Here is a 19,082-nt window from a genome sequence, read left to right as displayed (position 1 = left end):
AAAATTTAACATGTATTGCTGGCCTTTCCTCATCTATAAAAATGCAGTGTTGACATTGTTTTCCATGATTTTTAGGTGAAATAATTTAGATATAATTACTTTTTACTCTGCTGAAGACAAAATGAATATTTTGATTTCCTTAGCAGGAATTAATCGAACTATAAGATGAAAATGGTGAAATGGAATGCTGTCAGGAAAAGGCAACCTAGACTTTGTGCTCTTCTTTGAAGTCTCAGAGAATTTATTCATAGAGAATGGAAAGGCAACCATAATGTCAATTTATTAACTTGCAATGAGATATTACTGTCACCACGACTGAAATTACTCAAAGCACATACGATTATCATAATTTTTCCTGTGGCAAAACTACATAAAAGAGAATAAGTCATAATTGGAAATTCTGATCCAATCTACTATGTGAAATCTCTATTGAAAAACTGGATATGAGTAGCATATGATCTCCATGACAGCTGTCTTACATTGGAATATACGACCTGCCTGTTTGGTATTGAATCAGTCCAAGGAAGTTAAGAGAACTGAAAGTTTTAATGATGTCATACTAAGAATGTGTAAAACATCTCTCACGACTGCATTGGTCTTGCAATAAAGACTACAACACTTTATTCTGTACTCCAAAATAGACTGTGATTCCACTCAGTCCCAGAAAAATTGAGTAAACACTCTTTTCTCAGCATTCATGATAAGCTCTTTTGAATAAACCACTTATTGTTTAAATATGCTAGTATAATCTTACTACTGTTGAGTTCTACAGGTTAGGAGAAGTCTTACTCCTTCTGGCTGCTTTACCTATCAATATTCTGACACATGTTCATTCATTTTTTAATAATTAATACATATCTAATATTATTTCTGAGATGGGCTATAGCAATGAACAAAACAAATTTCCTGCCCTCATAGAGATTACATTTTAGTGGAAGAGACAGAATACACAAGCTTACCAATAAATACATATCAAGAGGTTAATATGGAAACTTTAGAAATATCTTATTGATACATAATATTTGTACATATTTATGGGGTACATGTGATATCTTGTTACACGTAGAGAATATGTTATGGTCAAGTCACGGTATTTAGGGTATCCATCATCCTGAATATTGACCATTTCTATATGTTAGAAACATTTCAAGTCCTATATTCTAGCTAGTTTGAATTATACAATTCATTGTTAACTATAGCTACCCTACTCTGCTTCCACACATTAGAAGTTATTCCTTCAATCTAACTGTATGTTTCTACATATTAGTCAACTTCTCTTTATCCCTGACTCCCAACCACTCACACCCTTCCTAACGTCTGGTAAATATCATTCTACTCTCTACCTCCATAAAATAAAGCTTCCACTTATAAGCAAGAACATATGATATTTGTCTTTCTGTGCCTGGCTTATTTCACTTAATTTAATGAGGTCCAGTTCTGTCCATGTTGCTGCACATGCCTGGATTTCATTGTTTTTTTATGGACAAGCGGTATTCCACTGTGTTTATATATCACATTTTCTTTATTCATTCATCCATTGATGGACATTTAAGTTGATTCCTTATCTTTGCTACTGTGAATAGTGCTACAACAAACATGGGAATCCCTCTGATATAATAATTTCATTGCTTTTGGATAAATTCCCAGTAGTGAAATTTCTGGATTATATGATAGTTCTACTTCTACTTTTTTTGGAAACCCTTATACTGTTTTTCATAATGGCTGTATGTATTAATCTGTTCCTGCACTGCTATAAAGAAATACTTGAGACTGGGTCATTTATAAAGAAAAGAGGTTTAATTGGCTCACAGTTCTGCATGCTACATAGAAAGCATGGTGGCTTCTGCTTCTGGGGAGGCTTCAGGAAACTTACAATCATGGTGGAAGGCAAAGGGGAAGAAGGCACTTTTTACATGACTGGAGCAAGAGAAAGAGATGAGGGAGGTGCTACACACATTTAAACAACCAGATCTCACAATAACTCACTCACTCACTATTACAAAAACAGTACTCAGGGGATGGTGCTAAATCATTCATGAGGAACCTCCCCTATGATCCAATCACCTCTCACCAGGCCCCACCTCCAACATTAGGGATAACAACTGAACCTGAGAATTGGATGGAGACATAATTCCAAACCATATCACTATACTAATTTACATTTTCACCATGAGTGTGTAAGAGTTCTATTTTCTCTGCATCTTTACTGGGATCTTTTATTTTTTCACTACTTGATAATACTTATTCTAACCAGGGTAAGATAATGTCTCATTTGGTTTTAATTTGCACTTCCCTGATGATTAATGATATTGAGCATTTCTTCCTATACTTGTTGGACATTTGTGTGTCATCTATTGAGAAATATCCTTTCCAGTTCTGTGCTCACTTGTTAATTAAATTATTATTTTATAAAATTAATTAATTTACTTTTTTGCTATTGAGTTTTTTGAGTTCATTATATATTCTGGATATTAGGCCTTGTCAGATGAATTGTTTGCAAATATTTTCTCCCATTCAACAGGTTGTCTCTTCATTTTGTTGACTGTTTCCTTTGCTGTGTAGAAAGCTTTTTTAATGCAGTCCCATTTGTCTATTTTTGGTTTTGTTGTCTGTGCTTTGGAGGTATTTCATATGAAATCTTTGCTTAGCCCAATGTCCTGGAGTGTTTCTCTTATGTTTTCTTGTAGTAGTTTTATAGTTTCAGATCTTACAAATAGGTCCTTAATCCATTTTGAATTTTTTTGTGTATGTAGTGAGAGACAGAAGTCTCATTGCATTCTTCTGCATATGGCTATCTAGTTTTTTCCAGCACCATTTATTGAAGACAGTACCTTTTACCCAATGCATGTTCTTAGCAACTTTGTTGGAAATCAATTGGCTATAAATTTGTGGGTTTATTTCTGGGTGCTCCATTTTGCTTCCTTGGGCTATGTGTGTCTATTTTTGTAATAATACCATGCATGCTGTTTTTGTGACTATAGCCTTATAATATATGTTGAAGTCAGATAATGTGATGCCTTCAGTTTTGCTCTTTTTTCTTTGTCTATTTAGGCTCTTTTCAGGTTACATATGCATTTTTTTTTTCGTTTTGTTTTGTTTTGCTTTAGACAGAGTCTCACTCTGGTGCTGAGGCTGGAGTGCAGTGGCATGATCTTGGCTCACTGCAACTTCTGCCTCCCAGGTTCAAGTGATTCTTATGCCTCAACCTCCCAAGTAGCTGGGACAACAGGCATGAGCTACTACGCCTAGCTAATTTTTATATTTTTAGTAGACAAAGGGTTTCACCATGTTGGTCAGGCTGGTCTTGAACTCTTGACCTCAAGTGATCTGTTCGCCTCGGCCTTCTAAAGTGCTGGGATTAGAGGCATGAGCAACTGTGCCTGGCCTCATATGCATTTTAAGATTGCTTTTTCTATTTCTGTGAAAAATGCATCCCTCTTTTGATATGGATTGCATTGAATCTGTAGATGGCTTTGGGTAATATGGCCATTTTAACAGTATTAATTATTCTAATCCATTAACATGGAATGTGTTCCCATTTGATTTTTGTATCCTCTTTGGTTTCTTTCATCAGTGTTTTGCAGCTTTTCTGTAGAGGTCTTTCACCACCTTGGTTAAATTAATTCCTAGGATTTTTTTTTTTTTTTTTTTTTTTTGGTAACTATTGAAGATGGGATTGAATCCTTGATTTCTTTTTGCACTAGTTCATTATTGGTGATAGAAACACTGTTGATTTTTGTATGTTGATTTTGTATTCTGCAACTTTACTGAATATATTTATCAGATCTAAGTGTTTTCTAGTAGAATCTATAGGGTTTTCTGAATATATGATCATGTCATCTGCAAAGAGGGGTAATTTGACTTACCGTTTTTCAATTTGTTGCCTTTTATATTGTTCTCTTGCCTGATTGTTCTGGGTAGGATCTCCAGTACTATATTGAATAGGAGTGGTAAAAGTGGGCATCCTTGTATTATTCTGGTTCTTAGAGGAAATGTTTTCAGCTTCTCCCCATTCAATATGATGTTAGCTGAGAGTCTGTCATATATTGCCTTATTATGTTAGGTATGTTCCTTCTATGGCTAGCTTTTGGATTTTTTTTTTTTTTTTGTCATGAAGGGATATTGAATTTTATCAATGCTTTTTCTGGATCTATTGAGATGATCATATAAATTTTCTCCTTTACGCTGTCAATGTGATGTATCATGTTTATTGATTTGCATATGTTGAACCATCCTTGAATCTCTGGAATAAATGCCACTTAATCATATTGTATTATCTTTTTGATGCTCTGTTTGATTTAGTTTGCTAGTGTTTTCTTTGAGAATTTTTGTATCTATGTTTTTTAGGGATATTGGCCTGTACTTTTGTTGTTGCTTATTCTTGGTTTTGATATGCTTGGGATATCTTTTTCTATCCCTTTATTTTCAGTCTGTATGTGTATTTACTAGTGAAGTAAGTTTCTGTTAGGTAGCATATATTTGCATCATTTAAAAAAAGCTATTCAGTCAGTCTGTATCTTTTAAGAGGAAAATTGAATCTGTTTCTATTCAAGATTAATCTTGATATGTTAACACTTATTTCTGTCTTTTTGTTCATTATTTTCTGGTTGTTTTGTATATTATTCGTTCTTTGATTTTTTTCTTTCGTTCTTTCTTAATTGCTTATTGTTATAACTTGATGGCTTTCTGTAGTGGTAATATTGACCCCTTTATTTTCCTCATTTATATGTTTGCTCTACCAGTGATTTATGCTTTTGTATTTTCATGATGGTAAATATTGTCCTTACACTTTCAGGTATAGAACTCCCTTAGCATTTCTTGTGGGGCTAGTCTAGTGGTGACAAATTTCTTCGGTTTTTGCTAGTCTAGAAAAGACTGCATTTGTCCTTCATTTATGAGGAATAACATTGCTTAGTATTTCATTCTTGGTTGGCAGGTTTTTTGTTTGTTTGCTTTTGTTTTTTGTTTTTTTTTTTCTTTCAGCACTTTAAATATATCTTTTCATTCTCTCCTGGACTGTCAGGTTTCTGCTTAGAAATCTACTGTCAATCTGATGGGGGTTCCCTTCTATGTGACTAGATATTTTTCTCTTGCTGTTTTATGAATTGTCTCTGTTCTGATTTGGGGATACATTTAATTTAACTTGTTTTAATAGTGTATATTTTTATATGCAATCACTTCTATGTATAGTTAACTTACTAGCCCACTTGATGTGGTTTTCTGAAATACTTGTATCTTTAAAGAAAAGCAGAAACAGTTATAACTTTGAATAAATAGTTATGTATAGGGTCTGGGAAGGCACCTCTGCAAGTAAGCAGCCCAAAACTTCAGTTCTAATAGTGTCACAGTCAATTGACCTCTGCAATACCCTCTACCTCTTTCTCTGATGCCAGAAACATCTGTGGCTACTCCAACCACTCCTCGTGTTAGGGGCAGTATGTGGGAAAGGGAGTTACAGGGATGAGACAGTGAACTGAACTGTGTGATTAATTTTAGAAATGTTACAAAGCTGTTTGGCCTTGAGCCCAAATTACTAGGGCACACCCCCTACTAACTCTTTATGTGATACAAAAAAAGGAAGAAAGTTCACATCAGCATAAACTTAGTAACACTGCAGTCTACTGTCTTCTCTTGCAGTAGACGTGTGTGTATCAGGTTACAAAGACAATTTTCTTCCTATAGTCACCAATATTATTGATTCACTGTAAATAATCTAAACCTTCTAAAACTAATGGCCAGCTCTACCAGCTCACAGATGGACGTTTGGTGCATCCGGCTTTAAACAGCATGTGATTCTCATCTGTGTGATGCTGGGAAGACAACTACATTTCTACATATGTTTTACTAACATCTATTTCTCCAAATGAAAAGTGGAAATAATAACTCTCCCTACCACATAAGTCTCCTGTGAGGGTTAATTGAGATAATAAATGTGAAGTGCTTAGCCTAGAACCTGGCATAGTATAATCATTTCCTAATTCTAAATTCTAACTACTACTGCTAAGTAATGTAAGAAAAACAATGTTATAATTATTCTTTTAATATCGTTTTCAGATAGTACTACAACCAATGAAATATTTAGTTAACCATCTTTGATGCTGACTAAATTCAGAAGCTAATTAAAATAACTGCTGGTCAACCTAAATAACTAAGCAAACATGAACCAATTGTGTTATGAAACCAACTTACTTATAGTTATACTTTGTATTATTTTAATAGCTTATTTTTAAAGATATATTTATTATTTATTGACTCCTGATAAGCCAATTATGTAAATAATTGTGAGTGAGAAGAAAAGTATTCATGTAGGCATGACCTACATATTGACTGATTGCTGATGAAAGCAAATTGAGATGTAAAAGCTATTTTAAGCGTACCTAAAATGAGCTAACAAAGTGTGCATTTTCTTCTCCCAATTTGTGTAATTATCATTTTTAAAATGTAGAGTGTAAAATATTCTACTTAGGGATACATTTAAAATTGTAACATACCTCTCAGTACTTTCAATGATTTAGTGTAATTTAGACACATTTACCCAGTGCCATATATTCAGAAGTTGGTAAAACTAGGATCCTAATCCATAATTTTTAACCCCAGTGTCAGAGCTGTTTACAAATACCTTTTAATTTTTGGCCGCTTAAAAGAGGAACTTTGTTATTAGCCGTGGCAGATTCTGCTTAAAGCTCTTAATTTAACTAATGTAATTTTAACTACTATGTTGTTACGGTTCCTGGTGAACAAGGAAGACAACATTTTGACATTTCACATTGAAGTTGTCCATATTAGTACGTATTGATTCAGCATGAAGTGAGGACATGGAGAAAGACATTTAGAAATATTTGGTTAGTCAGATTCATGTAAATAATCAAATTGAATATGTCAATTGTCCATATTCTATAATTTGACTTTCTCTGATTAAAGACAGTCCCATAATGTGCATTCTCATTAGTAGAAAGATAGGTAATTTCCTTTAACTTTGAATATTTCCTGGATGCAGTCATTTAGAGTTGATGTGCTTATGACTTACCTGGGGTAGGTGATGGGGTCACAAAGCATGTTCCTTTATAATGTTACAGTATGTTCTGTACATTTAGAATTTATATGATGGAAAGGGACTAAATTAAATATCAGCAGAGCAGAGTCCAAATTAGTTGTCCTTCTCTGCAAGTAATTGATCCAATCTGAGCCTTTGTTTTCTTATTTGTAAAATAATGCCAGCCATATTTATTTTTAAAAAATTGCGATCTACATATCTCAGACTCCAAAATTTATATCTCATATACCTGAAAATAACTAAGTTAGATCACTTTTTTGACTTCTAAAACTAAACATCCAATTACCTACTTGACATTTCTAGTTGGATGTTCTATGCCTATCTCAAATTTTACCACTTCAGATTAAACTTATGATCTCACACCCATCCAAAGTGTTCCTCTTGTGGTGTTGTCTGAGTCAGTGATGACATTGCTATCCATTTAGTAATTCAAGCTCTGAAATTGGAGGTCATCCTTGACTCAACCCTCTTAGCTATACTACCATTGACCTATTGATTCTATCTCCAAAATATTTTCTAAAATTATTTTCACTCTCCTGACTGCTATAGCTCAATATTTTATTACACAGTAACCACTCATACAACTACTACACAACTAAAACAGTATGCCTTGTCAACATTTCATAAGTACTTCTTATGCTGTCTACCCACAATCATGTTCTTTATAACCCTACATTTTCCAAGCTTTTCTTAAGTTTTAATAGAAAGCAGGTGTGCCTAAACATTTTTGCCTCATTTTGTAACACATATATATGTGTAATTGTAAATACAGTCTGTGTTATTCTTCATCTGGCTATTCTACATTCAATATTATGTTTGTGAAATTTATTCATGTTATTGTACATAGCTATAAAAATTGTTAACTTTTGGTTTTCTGTGATATGGTACTATACAGATTATTAAATATTTTATTGCTATCTATCCATGTAGTTTAAGAGTTTTTCCATTTAATCAGTTAAATTTTCTTTTCAATAGATTAACTTACTCAGTTTTAAAAATTACTGCTATGTTTGGACTCATTCCTGCAACCTTATTTGTGTTTTTTATTTACAATGTTGATCTCTTTGTTTTTATTCCCACTTTTTCTTCCTTTTTTCTTATGAAAGTCTCTTTCCTGGAGAAAATTTATGTACTTACTTATTATATTTTTAAAATGTTTATTTGTTTTTAATTATTTCTACATATCTGAGATAGGAGTAAAGGCCTCCATCTTAAAAAGAAAGTCTCCAAAGTGATCTTTTTAAAATTCAGATATGATCATATGTTCACACACATTTACACAACACAAATACACATCCTTCTTTCTGCTTAACATTTTTCAATGACTTTCCTTAACAGGAGAAAAAAAAACGTAATATGTCTTGCAATGCTGTCCTTCGGCTGCTCTGTAAAGTTTTTAAGCCTTGTAAGCACCATTCTCTTCTCTTTTCTCTTCACACTTAAGCAATACTGTCTTTCTTTTTGTACTAAATATCAATGCCTCTCCTCTTTCCACAGTGCTTCTTCAAAAAGTGAATCTATGTGTCTAAAGTACATTCTTATGCCTTGTTCTACCTCTGCTTCTCCTTCAGTTCTCTGTGCTTTGCTTAATTAAAGTCTATTTTTGCTCCAAAAATAAGCTCAAGTATTACCTCTTCAAGGATAAGTTCCCCGATACTCCACGTCCCCTGGATTGTGAGTGACTGTGTCTTCATGAATGTGATTATTGGTTTCATAATTATCTTTTATTTTGAAATTCCATTGCCTTACCCAGCAGTGGAGACTTGAAGAAACTCAATTTTACTTAGTGAATACATTTAGATGTTATATTTTCACTCCTTAAGAGAAGCTTAAGACTCAATGATGGCAGCATTTAGTGATTCTAGCCTAGAGCTGGGGAACCATAAGGAAACCAAAAGGACCTAGTTTGTGAAAACTGCTCAGGAGAGGATGTCAGGGCCTTTGTGGAAGTCAGTTTTCCTTTTGTCTTTACACACAACATCAAGATGCTTATTTATCTAGTTTTCAAGTTCATAGCATTTGATACCAAAAGTTGCAGTGAGTTAATCTATCATACAGGTAGTTACTCTGATAGTGCCAACAGCAATAGTTTCAGAAGGAAAACATGACTCATATAAGTCTAATACTTCAGCATTGTATAATGCAGAACAAAACAGTAATGATACAGGAATGTTTAAAAAATGTTACTGTATACAGAAGTTCTCCTGTAATCTTGACCCCAAATGATGGCATGTTTTTCTGTTGTAATTATACTTTCCTTTCCTAAGCTCATCTATAAATACTAGGAGAAATATATTTTGTCAGTGTATAATGAAAGTTCAACATTCTCCCCCTGGAGAATCAGAAACTGTGGGAGCAGTAATTCTCAGTCGTGATTCCTGGACACTGTAATATCCCTAGGAAAGTGAAAATTATTGACCCAAATTTATATTCATTACTCACATGCAAACTATTAGCTGTCAAGCTATAGTTCATGTTTGCATTGTTTAAAAAAATAAAGAACCCATTGTAGTTAATCATAAAATCTATACCAGTTTTTAAACAAAAGTGCCAGAATTTGGCATTCAAATAAGAATCTTTTCAAAGTCATCACGTTGATCAGTTATTCACTCATTTCAGTGATGTTGCAACCTTTCAAAATATGACTCAACTGTGCATTGTACAAACACATGTATCTACACACAAAATGCTTAATTTTAGGGAGAGGATTTGTTCTGAAAAAGGTGAATCAGGTTATTGGTTTGGAGAAGAGCATCTGAGACACAAAATAATACGGGCTAGTGCTTTTATTACCTTTTATATGGCTTACTATCAATGGACATTGGAATTTTTGGACAGAAAAATTTCTCAGGTGATTATAAAATCAATAATATTGTAATAAATGTGTGACCCTTGCATGTGATGGATTTTTCCCCCAAATTTTTTTTCTTAGCAGGCCACTTAACTTTTTGGGATCAGAATTTCTTCAATTACAAAATGTGGCTAATATTATCTGCCATAAAGTGTGGAGTTATGATAAGAACTGATTTAGATAATATATGTGCAGACTATAAACTTTAGATAAGTGCTGAATAAAAATTACTCTCTATAATCATACTATGGAAATATGTAATAACCCTTATTTATAAATAAAATAACATATAATACATATATTTAGATACATTTTTTCGAGCATAGAGTATGAAAAGTAAAACCAATAAAATGAGTATAGAGAACACTTAAAAATCAGAAAAGGTAGAAATACAGATACTACCCTTTGTATTTCCATAAATTTAACTGAAATGTGAAAATTCGTAATTTTCTCTTAGATCCTCTTAAGTATAATATACAAATCCCCCAGAATAAATGATCTCTACCATGTTTTAAACAAGGCAGCTCTATTATATATCAATTCAAGTTTTGAATGCAGCGCTGAAAAGTTCATATATAGAAATTACTTTTCCCATTTTAAAAAAATGTGGGTTTGATTTATAGAGGTAAAGAAAAAAAGAAAAGCAGTATCTGAAGGCAATAAGGTATTTTTCTAGTGCTTTGCAATCCAGTAAATTTAAAACAAATAGTCTTGACCTTTGCACAATAATGCTCAGTCTGCAGTAATTTGTACTCCTAGGCCACACCATCTGAAAAAGAGAAAGGAGATGAGCACTAAACAACCTTGAATTTTATTATTAACCCCTTTCACAATTATGCTGCTCATAGCTGAACTCTTCTTAATGCTGTCCTAGGGTTACAGAATTCATTGAACTTGAACATGGGAAAAATAGACAGTTTTCCAGTGGAATAATTTCAGGAACACGAAAAAGCTCTCCTGACCTTAAATATCTTACCATATTCAATTTATGCGATCTTTTAATTTGATACTCAAAATATTAATGTTCCCTATTAAAATACAAAAATATGTTTAAGAGGAATATGAAATTATTACGACTTTATTGAATATTCCAAGGAAATGGCATTTACAATAATTGCTCTGGAATTTCAGAAAGCAAAAAATGGCCCCTTCAGTTTAAGATGTCTGAAAAAGCACTAGGAACACATCAAACCCAAACTGACCCTGAAATAACTGTTGAGGGAAAGAAATGTTTATGGCAGAGGGAAGTGAACAGAGACAAAGGTTCAAATTTTTATCAGTGAAGTTTAATATGGAGTTCTTAAATTAGGCCTAGGAATATTTTATTTTCAGGATAAAACCTTCCATTTGGTTGATTTTAATTTCTCTGTTATTCTTCTCTACTAAACTTTTCTTTAATCTACATTTGTTTGAGATACAATAAAATAAAAGGTGGAGGTAGACTGTGCAATCCATGCCTGAAATCGCACAGCTTGCCTTCCACTTCTTTGTCTTGTCTCACTCCGGTCTGTCTTCCACATAGCTGCCAGAGGACATCTCTCTCCTTTGCTTCGTATTGCACTTAGAGTAACACAGCTGGCTGGCCTCTTTGGTGGCATGATGCAGCTTCTGCCTGCTCCTCTGATCTCTTCCTGTACTCTGTCCCACTCTCCTGATTGCGCGTTATTCCTTAGCCAGTATCACCTACCTGCTCCTCCTTGATCACACCACCATGCTGGATCCGGATTTTCGTGCTGTTGTCCACTAGTTGCTTTATCTGCCCAGAAGACTTTTGTACCTTGTGGCTGACTCCTCTTTGTCATTCAGATATCCTCTGAAATGTTTTCTCTTTGGAGACACTCTATTATATTACCTTTATAAAATTTTCTGTATAACATTTATCATTAACCAATATCTTTTCTTGGACATGTATTTCTTGTTCCATTGTCTTTCACAGGAAGCAAGACTCTTTCTACCTATTTAGGTCCCATGTCTTTAGCACCCAGAATTATATCTTGGGAACAGCTAATGTTCTCCCATATATCCTGGGAACAGAATAATTGTTATCCCATGTTTCTCAATAAATTATGCAATGTTGAACATGTACAAATATTACCACCACAGCACAATTACCTGTTTACAACTTTTTTCTTTTACTTTATTCCTGTAAAAATTAATCATGACCTAGAGCTCTGGTATGTGTACATGTGGGTGCATTTTCAAATAAAAGATCTAAAGATTTTCAATTAAACAAATAATTTTAACCAAGATGCCCAATGAGTATTCTTTCTTTGTGAAACAGAAATGCTGTCTGGAACTTCCAGTGAAAATGCAACTGTTTTAAAAAGCAACTATTATACTTTATTTTCAAGAATTTGTAATTATTATTAATGACTCAAACCTTAACAAAATTGTTGCAGAAGAAATACAATTATTTTCTTTCTAGATTATGCATGAACTGAAAACAATGTCAATTAAATTGAGATGATGCGAAGGCAGAAAAGCAGAGAAGCATAATTTTCATATTATGACTGGATATTCAAATAACAAAAATTTGCAAAGTTCAACTGAGCTGTGAGATGGAGAAACAAATGATATAAAATGGTGAGAAAACAATATCCTAAGTCTTCAGTTTCCTCATTATAAAGTCATTTTTACATTAATTCTCTTCTATTAGAGGACTGCAGCCTAATTGAAGTTTGACAACAACAGCTCATTATAAGAATTTCTCTACAAACCTGCAGTGTTTTTTTCAGAGGCTGAGGATGAAGATTGTGGAGTACAAGTTTAGAGTTTGATAAATATTGAATAGTTGAAGGTTTGGTCTATGTAGTAAAGGAAAATGCTTGCTGATACACATTTTAACAATTAATTATCCTCGCCAATGGAAAACAATTTTTAAATTGCAGTGGATGTGATTGTTTTCTGGAACAAATGAACAAGCATAATTTATACTGTGTGCAATCATTTGGCACTAGCTGGGAGAGTTAATTGAGTCTGGTGGTAGGAATAAGGGGAATATGACAGAGTGGATAAAACTGGACACTCTCCAAGATGCTCATTAATCACGTGACTAATTTGAAAATGAATGCATCATGCAAATTAGAGGTGAAAGAAGCTTCCTGGTTTGGAGAGATACCAGCATGTGAGATTATGTGCATTCTCGACACTGCATCAGACGGGAACATGGGATGTGTCAATGTCACGCTTTAATTGGAATACGGTAGTGGGTGGAACATGTTTTAGAATTAAACATAAATTTTCATGAGGTTTAGTCTGGTTAAAAATGGCATCCAATGATGCACAAAAGCGTTTCTGAAATTGTCTTTAATAAGACCATGAAAATATTCAGGCTGTTCCAAAAAGAAGAGGGGATGGGTTGTGAAAATATTCCAGCTGCCTAATTTCTCTAAACTTCACCAATGACCAGCTTTCTGTTGCCTGACCCTTCTCTTTTCCTTCTCCATTTGTATTGAAAATGGAAGCATTTTAACTCTTTAAGGAAATCTGTTTTTTCCTAGCCCTGCAAAGAGGACCTGCGAGTGCACAAGAAAATCTTTTGTCCACATACAAATTGCATTCAGGTCATTTTATCTTAAATGATCCATCCCTTCTGAGCTCCACTTGCTGAAAAATGTTGCTGTCACATTTCTTGTATTATTTTCTTTATTTATAAACAACAAAATTACATTTAAATTTAAAAAATCATGTTTGTGACTGATGTGTATATTTAACTTTTTTCTAATGTAGACATGGGGAATTAGGATGTCTTAGGTTATTTTTAGTAAGTTTTAGATTCGTTACTGACATTTTGATGGATGGTTTCTAATTAATTATTTTTAATAAATACCAAATATTTAAGGTATTTACTACTTGAAGATCATTTAGAGTAGTGGTAGTTTGCCACATTTCCAAATGAGAATATAGTTCTTTGTGTTGCTTTTTTATGTTTTCAATTGAGTAAGTATCTCACTTGATCCTCAGCATAACTTTAACAAGACAAATATGGACTCCTGTATTTTTAACCAATTAGGAAACTGAGCTCCACAGAGGCTATAGCTAGAAAATAAAAATTTCTGAATCCTTTGTGTATTTATTGTAATAAACATTACATTGATATTACTTCTTTAAATAAATTGTCTTGTTTACCAAGGTGCTATTACAACCTCTTTAAAAACATCTTTTTCCAAGACAGAAAGATTTATACAAAGCCATCCCAAGTTTGTTTCTCACAGCTCATGATAATATAAAATGTGCCCAGAGGTTTAGTATTGAATAATATAAGGTTTATTTCATAGTGAAATAAATGGTCTGAATAAATGAAATATTCTACTTTAGCTCTTTTATTTTTTGTTTACTTTGTATTGCTGTTTATTGAAGATAACATAAAGTAATGTACAGCTTAATGAGTTAGTATAAGAAAAAGTATCCTTATAACCGCCATTTATGAAATAAGGTAGAACTTTGCCAGTTTACCCCAAAGCTCTCTTTGCGCTGCTCTCTCCACTGCAAGTAACCCTAATTATAACTCTTATGAAATCACTTTTAAATTTTTCTCTATGATTTTATCACTCCATTGATAAAAATAGAACTATAGTTTACCATTATTTTCCCCACTCTCTTAATATATATGTATATGTGTACATATAATCTTATATATGTGTACATTGTATGTATACCTATATGACTATATTTACATATCTATGCATATATGTAAAATTACATGTGTTATTTGTTTTTGAGCAATTTATTTTAAAAATATTATTATTAATATTAATTGCCCTCTGCTGTTATCCATTGTGTAGTTTATACGTTACTCTGCCTTCAGAAATTCCTATGAATTTCTAGTTGGAGCTAAAGTTCTAGTCACATTCAGATTTGGTATTTTGTGGAAACACAAATTCATATGTGGTGTTATCCAAAGTGGTCCTTGATCCAAAGACACATAATATCTGGTTGCCTCCTTTTTGTGTTGCTAACAGCCATTGATAATCAATGCTTAATTTCTTAATTCATTAAGAATTGCAAAATGGTGATACCCCAACTCTATCTTTTCTACTTTTCTTAGTTTTTGGAATGTTTTTATAAAATGAAATGACCAATACTATTTGATCACTCCTTGTTTTAGTTTGTACAGAAATGGCAAGATAATTAATTGCTGAGTCTTTCCATTATTTACCAGTTTTCAAAATAATGAGATGATTCTCTAGTTTTTTTCCGAAAGTAACCATATGTCATTATGAATGTATAGACAAACATACCTGGTGGGCATTATTTCAATGAAGTCATTGTCCTTAGTGATGTTCTAATTGCCTTATCTTTTTCCAGTGGCAATTTTTCAAGCTGACTCCTGAGTCTTATGAACACAACTCTAATAGTCTTTGATAGCTTTCTTCTGATCTGATATGAAAATATGTTCTTAGCTCCTCTTGTTCATTTCCCACCTCAGAACTGTACTCAGCCATTTCTCAAAAACCTCTGGTTTGTCTCAGCACAAAATGGTGATTTAACACCACAACCTGTGCGCTAACCATAGTCCTCGCTACTGTGTGCTCATTACTTTACTTCTAAACTTTTTCAGCGAATAGAGCTGGAAAATGTAATGGTTGAAAGTTAAAAAATAAAATTTTGCATATGCTGGCCCCATTCTTTTCACATTTTAAAAGTAGTTGTAGTGTATCTTGTCAGAGCATATAGCCATGACATCCTCTCCCTAATATAGTCTTAATTCTACATATAAATATAGATTTAATGCTTATCCCTTCTTAAGCCAATGTCTTATCAGTTGTATGAGTCATCTGAAGTTCCTTCTGTAGTATTTTATTAAGAAGAGGCTGATAGAAACATTACTAAAGTTTTTGCATGTAGATAATTGTCTATTATCTTTATACTTGAAAGTTAGTTTGCATGATATAAAATCTTTGGTTTATCTTTTCTTTCCTTGAGCACCTTAAATATATTACTCTGTTTTTCTCAAATAAAGAGTATGATGACAATCTGTTTTTTTTATTTATTATTTCTTCTTTTTGGTTTTTCTATCAAGTCCAATAATTGTATTTATATCAAGTCCAATAATTCTCTTTATAATGGTAGATCTGGGCTGATTTTCTCAAGTATACAATATAACTTTTTTAAATGTAATTTTAAATTATTCTCGTTTTAATTCCAGAAAAATCATCTTGAATTATAGATCTTAATATTTGCTGTCTTCTCCAGCTTTGCTCTCCTTCTTTGGAGGTTATTGTATTAATATTTTGGAACTTCTTTGCCTGTCATATATTTATAATTCTTTTGAATGTTTTTTATTTTTTTTAATTTATTTTCCTTTTTAAACATTTTTTAAGTTTTATCTTTCACTACTCTTAAGACATCACCAATCGTATTTATTCATTTTTGAGGTCTTTCTACTTAAGCCTTTATTTCTGACATGATTTGTTCTTTATAACCTTACTTCCTAATTCTCCTAATTCTGATTTATGTTATTTAATATCTTGCATTATGCTCTTAATGCATTTTAACTCATTTAAAAAACATTGGGTAACATTCCCAAATGTTTGGTGAACTGTCCTACATGATTTTCTTGTCTACAGGGATGTTTTGCTGCTGCTGCTTTCTCCTTCTCCTCCTCTTCCTCTTCCTCCTCCTCTTCTTCCTCCTCCTTCTTCTTTTTCTTCTTCTTCCTTCTTTCTTTTTCTACTTACTGATATTTGCACAAAAGATGGGTTTAACCTTTTTATACATTTTTATATGACATTTATTCTCCTGATATTTTCGACAGAGGCTCCATTTAAGATAGTTTCTTAAAAACTACTGTACTACTCTACAGCACAATTTTCTGTTCAAGGCTTATTTTCTGGGAGCTTTTCTCTTCATTCTCTTCCCCCATTTGTATCTAAACATTCTGTTTCCTGTGTCTCTCTTAAACCTGTTATTCTCAAATCTTTTTTTTTTTTTTTCCCCCAAAAGTTTATTCTCAGCGTGGGCTTTTGTTATGGAAAAGAATTTTAATTAATTAGTTTTGGAAGCATTAAGGGAGCATTCTACTTCACCATCTTCATTTCTTCGGAGGATTTCTTGCCCTCTCTGGCTATTGCAGTGTGTAAACCCCTTGGTTGCAGCTACTATTCTCCAAGAGGCTTTCTGGCCTTTTGAATGAGTACTAGTTTTCGGATCCATCAGACCTCATGTTGTCTACCTCTGTTTCTGTTTTCTCTTACACATATGCTGATCCCATGCAATGTGGAGCATTCAGTAATAAGTCTTAAATCTAATCATATTTTTGGGTTTATGGGATACTTTATTTAAGGGATGGTTTTGCCTTAGGGGGCATTTTTTTAACATGAGGAAATTGAGGGAGTCAAAATCTATACCCTTGTCATCTTTCCAGAATCTATTTTCACTTCTTCTAAGTGATTTTATCTTGTCATTGCCACAAATTTGGGCAATGTTGTCACTGACAACAGGAGACTTACTGTAGAGTAATTAAGTGAGATCTCCTAATGGAAAATGGATGTGCATTTGTTGTTAATAGTGTTTTTTCACTATCATTTTATTCAGACACATTAGTTTCCACTCTCCAAACATTGTCTTCTAATCTCAGAGATGACAAAGTGTATATTACAGATTTTAAAAATATTCTCTTTGTAACCAACTGTTTTTATATGTAGAAATAGAAATAAATGATAATTTTAAATTAATAGCCAGTGTTTATTTTTGTAAATCAACTTTACAATAACTATCTAGTTTACAGTATTTCCTTTTTAAAATCAAATTTCATATTCTCAAGCTTTGATTATCTAGAGTTTATCACAGCAGGCTTTAAAGCCAGATTGAAGGAGATGAGATAGAATTAGCTAAAGCATTAGAGGTGAAGAGTTGAGGGGTGGGGCACTCTATAATTTAAAAATTCTATGTCATAATCTCTAAGTCTATACCTTTTTCTTTCTTAGCTGCAGCAATTTGTTTAAAGGGCCCATAGCTAGGAAGTCTTAGAGGTTACACAAAAAATATTTCCAGATTCTGGCACAATTACTCTTCCCCTCCCTGATCTCTCTCTTTGGTAGTTGGGTTCAATTCTGATAGCCAGGCTGTGCTCAATGCTGTGAAGATACGCAAACATGAGCACAGCATAGTAATCGAGCCTGCATATCTAGCAATCTAATAGGTAGATAATAGGCCAACATCAATAATTACAATAAGAAGCACAATGTGAAAATCTTACAGAAAGAAAATCTGTGAGTGAGAGTAGCAAAGGGCCATTATTACTTTGTTGTAGCGAACGGTCTCACAGAAGAGGAGGAAGTACTTAGCTCAAGTCCTGGAGGATGAGTATGAAGCAGAGGTGGTACAAGGTCACTCATTCCAGAGAAAAGATTAGTATAGGAGCAAAGCTCAGAGTCAGCAGAATGGACCAATTGCACTTCCCAGAAAGTGTCAGGCACACTGGAGGCATTTGAGGTCTCCCAGTAGATTTAAATCTGCTTATGGGGAAGTCCTGCTATGAGGCTCATACTAACTTTGAAAAAGTCTTTTGAAAATTACTTTTTAAATGTTGATAACACCCTTTGAGATAAATAGAAATACCCTAATTTATGTAAGCCAAGGATTAGGGGTCATGTTTGCGTAAAACACCTCTAACTTCAGTTCTGAATGAGCTAAACTCACTCTAAGCAGAGCAGGGAGAACTGACCTGCCGACAATGTGCCTCCCTGTGATAGGCATGTTGATCCAGGCCTAGGGAACAGAGACTGGAAACTCTAATAATTAAATACATTTAATACAGACCTTATTCATTAGGGCCCCCACTCTCAGAGACAGATTTAAATACAGTAATATGAAATGAAAGTCCTTTTCATAAATACACAGCCTTTTAAGCAGAAAAAAATCTCCAGGCTAGCCAAAATAGCCATCTCTACTGATAATTAAAGTACTGTTTTTGGCAGGTGAAGCAGCCACCTGGGGGGAGAAAAATCAGTACAGAGCATACCCAGATACTTCTGGCTTTTTGAATAGAGTACAGAAAAAGCAGAGAAAGAATGAACCTTTTGCCACAGAAGGTCATATTGAATATCTTTTGGGGTAGGAAAATGGAGATTTTACTACTTTCAAAATAAGGAGCGAGACATGCTATTCTGGACCATACTGACCATTCTTCAGAACCTGGGTAGGACTAGGACAGCAATATTAATGTGTGTATGT

The 19,082-nt window shown here is 33.4% G+C and overlaps 1 protein-coding gene across 5 annotated transcripts in view; it reads left to right on the top strand.

Annotated features, from left to right (window-relative positions):
• The window catches only part of RIT2 (Ras like without CAAX 2), a 376,034-nt gene that overhangs the window by 96,231 nt on the left and 260,721 nt on the right, over positions 1–19,082 (top strand). The window contains exon 1 of one of the 5 annotated variants that reach the window (XM_009192645.4): positions 14,639–19,047. The exons of the other annotated variants lie outside the window; for them this stretch is intronic. Coding sequence (XP_009190909.1) covers positions 19,008–19,047 — 40 coding nt within the window. The 5' untranslated portion in view covers positions 14,639–19,007. Of the gene's footprint in view, positions 1–14,638; positions 19,048–19,082 lie in introns of those variants that run through there. 5 annotated transcript variants of the gene reach the window in all.

This window comes from Papio anubis, chromosome 19 (genome assembly GCF_008728515.1).
Source record: "Papio anubis isolate 15944 chromosome 19, Panubis1.0, whole genome shotgun sequence".
In the NCBI taxonomy this organism is placed as follows: Eukaryota; Metazoa; Chordata; class Mammalia; order Primates; family Cercopithecidae; genus Papio; species Papio anubis.
The sequence above is the reverse complement of the archived record's forward strand: the minus strand, read 5'-3'. Positions and strand labels throughout refer to the sequence as shown.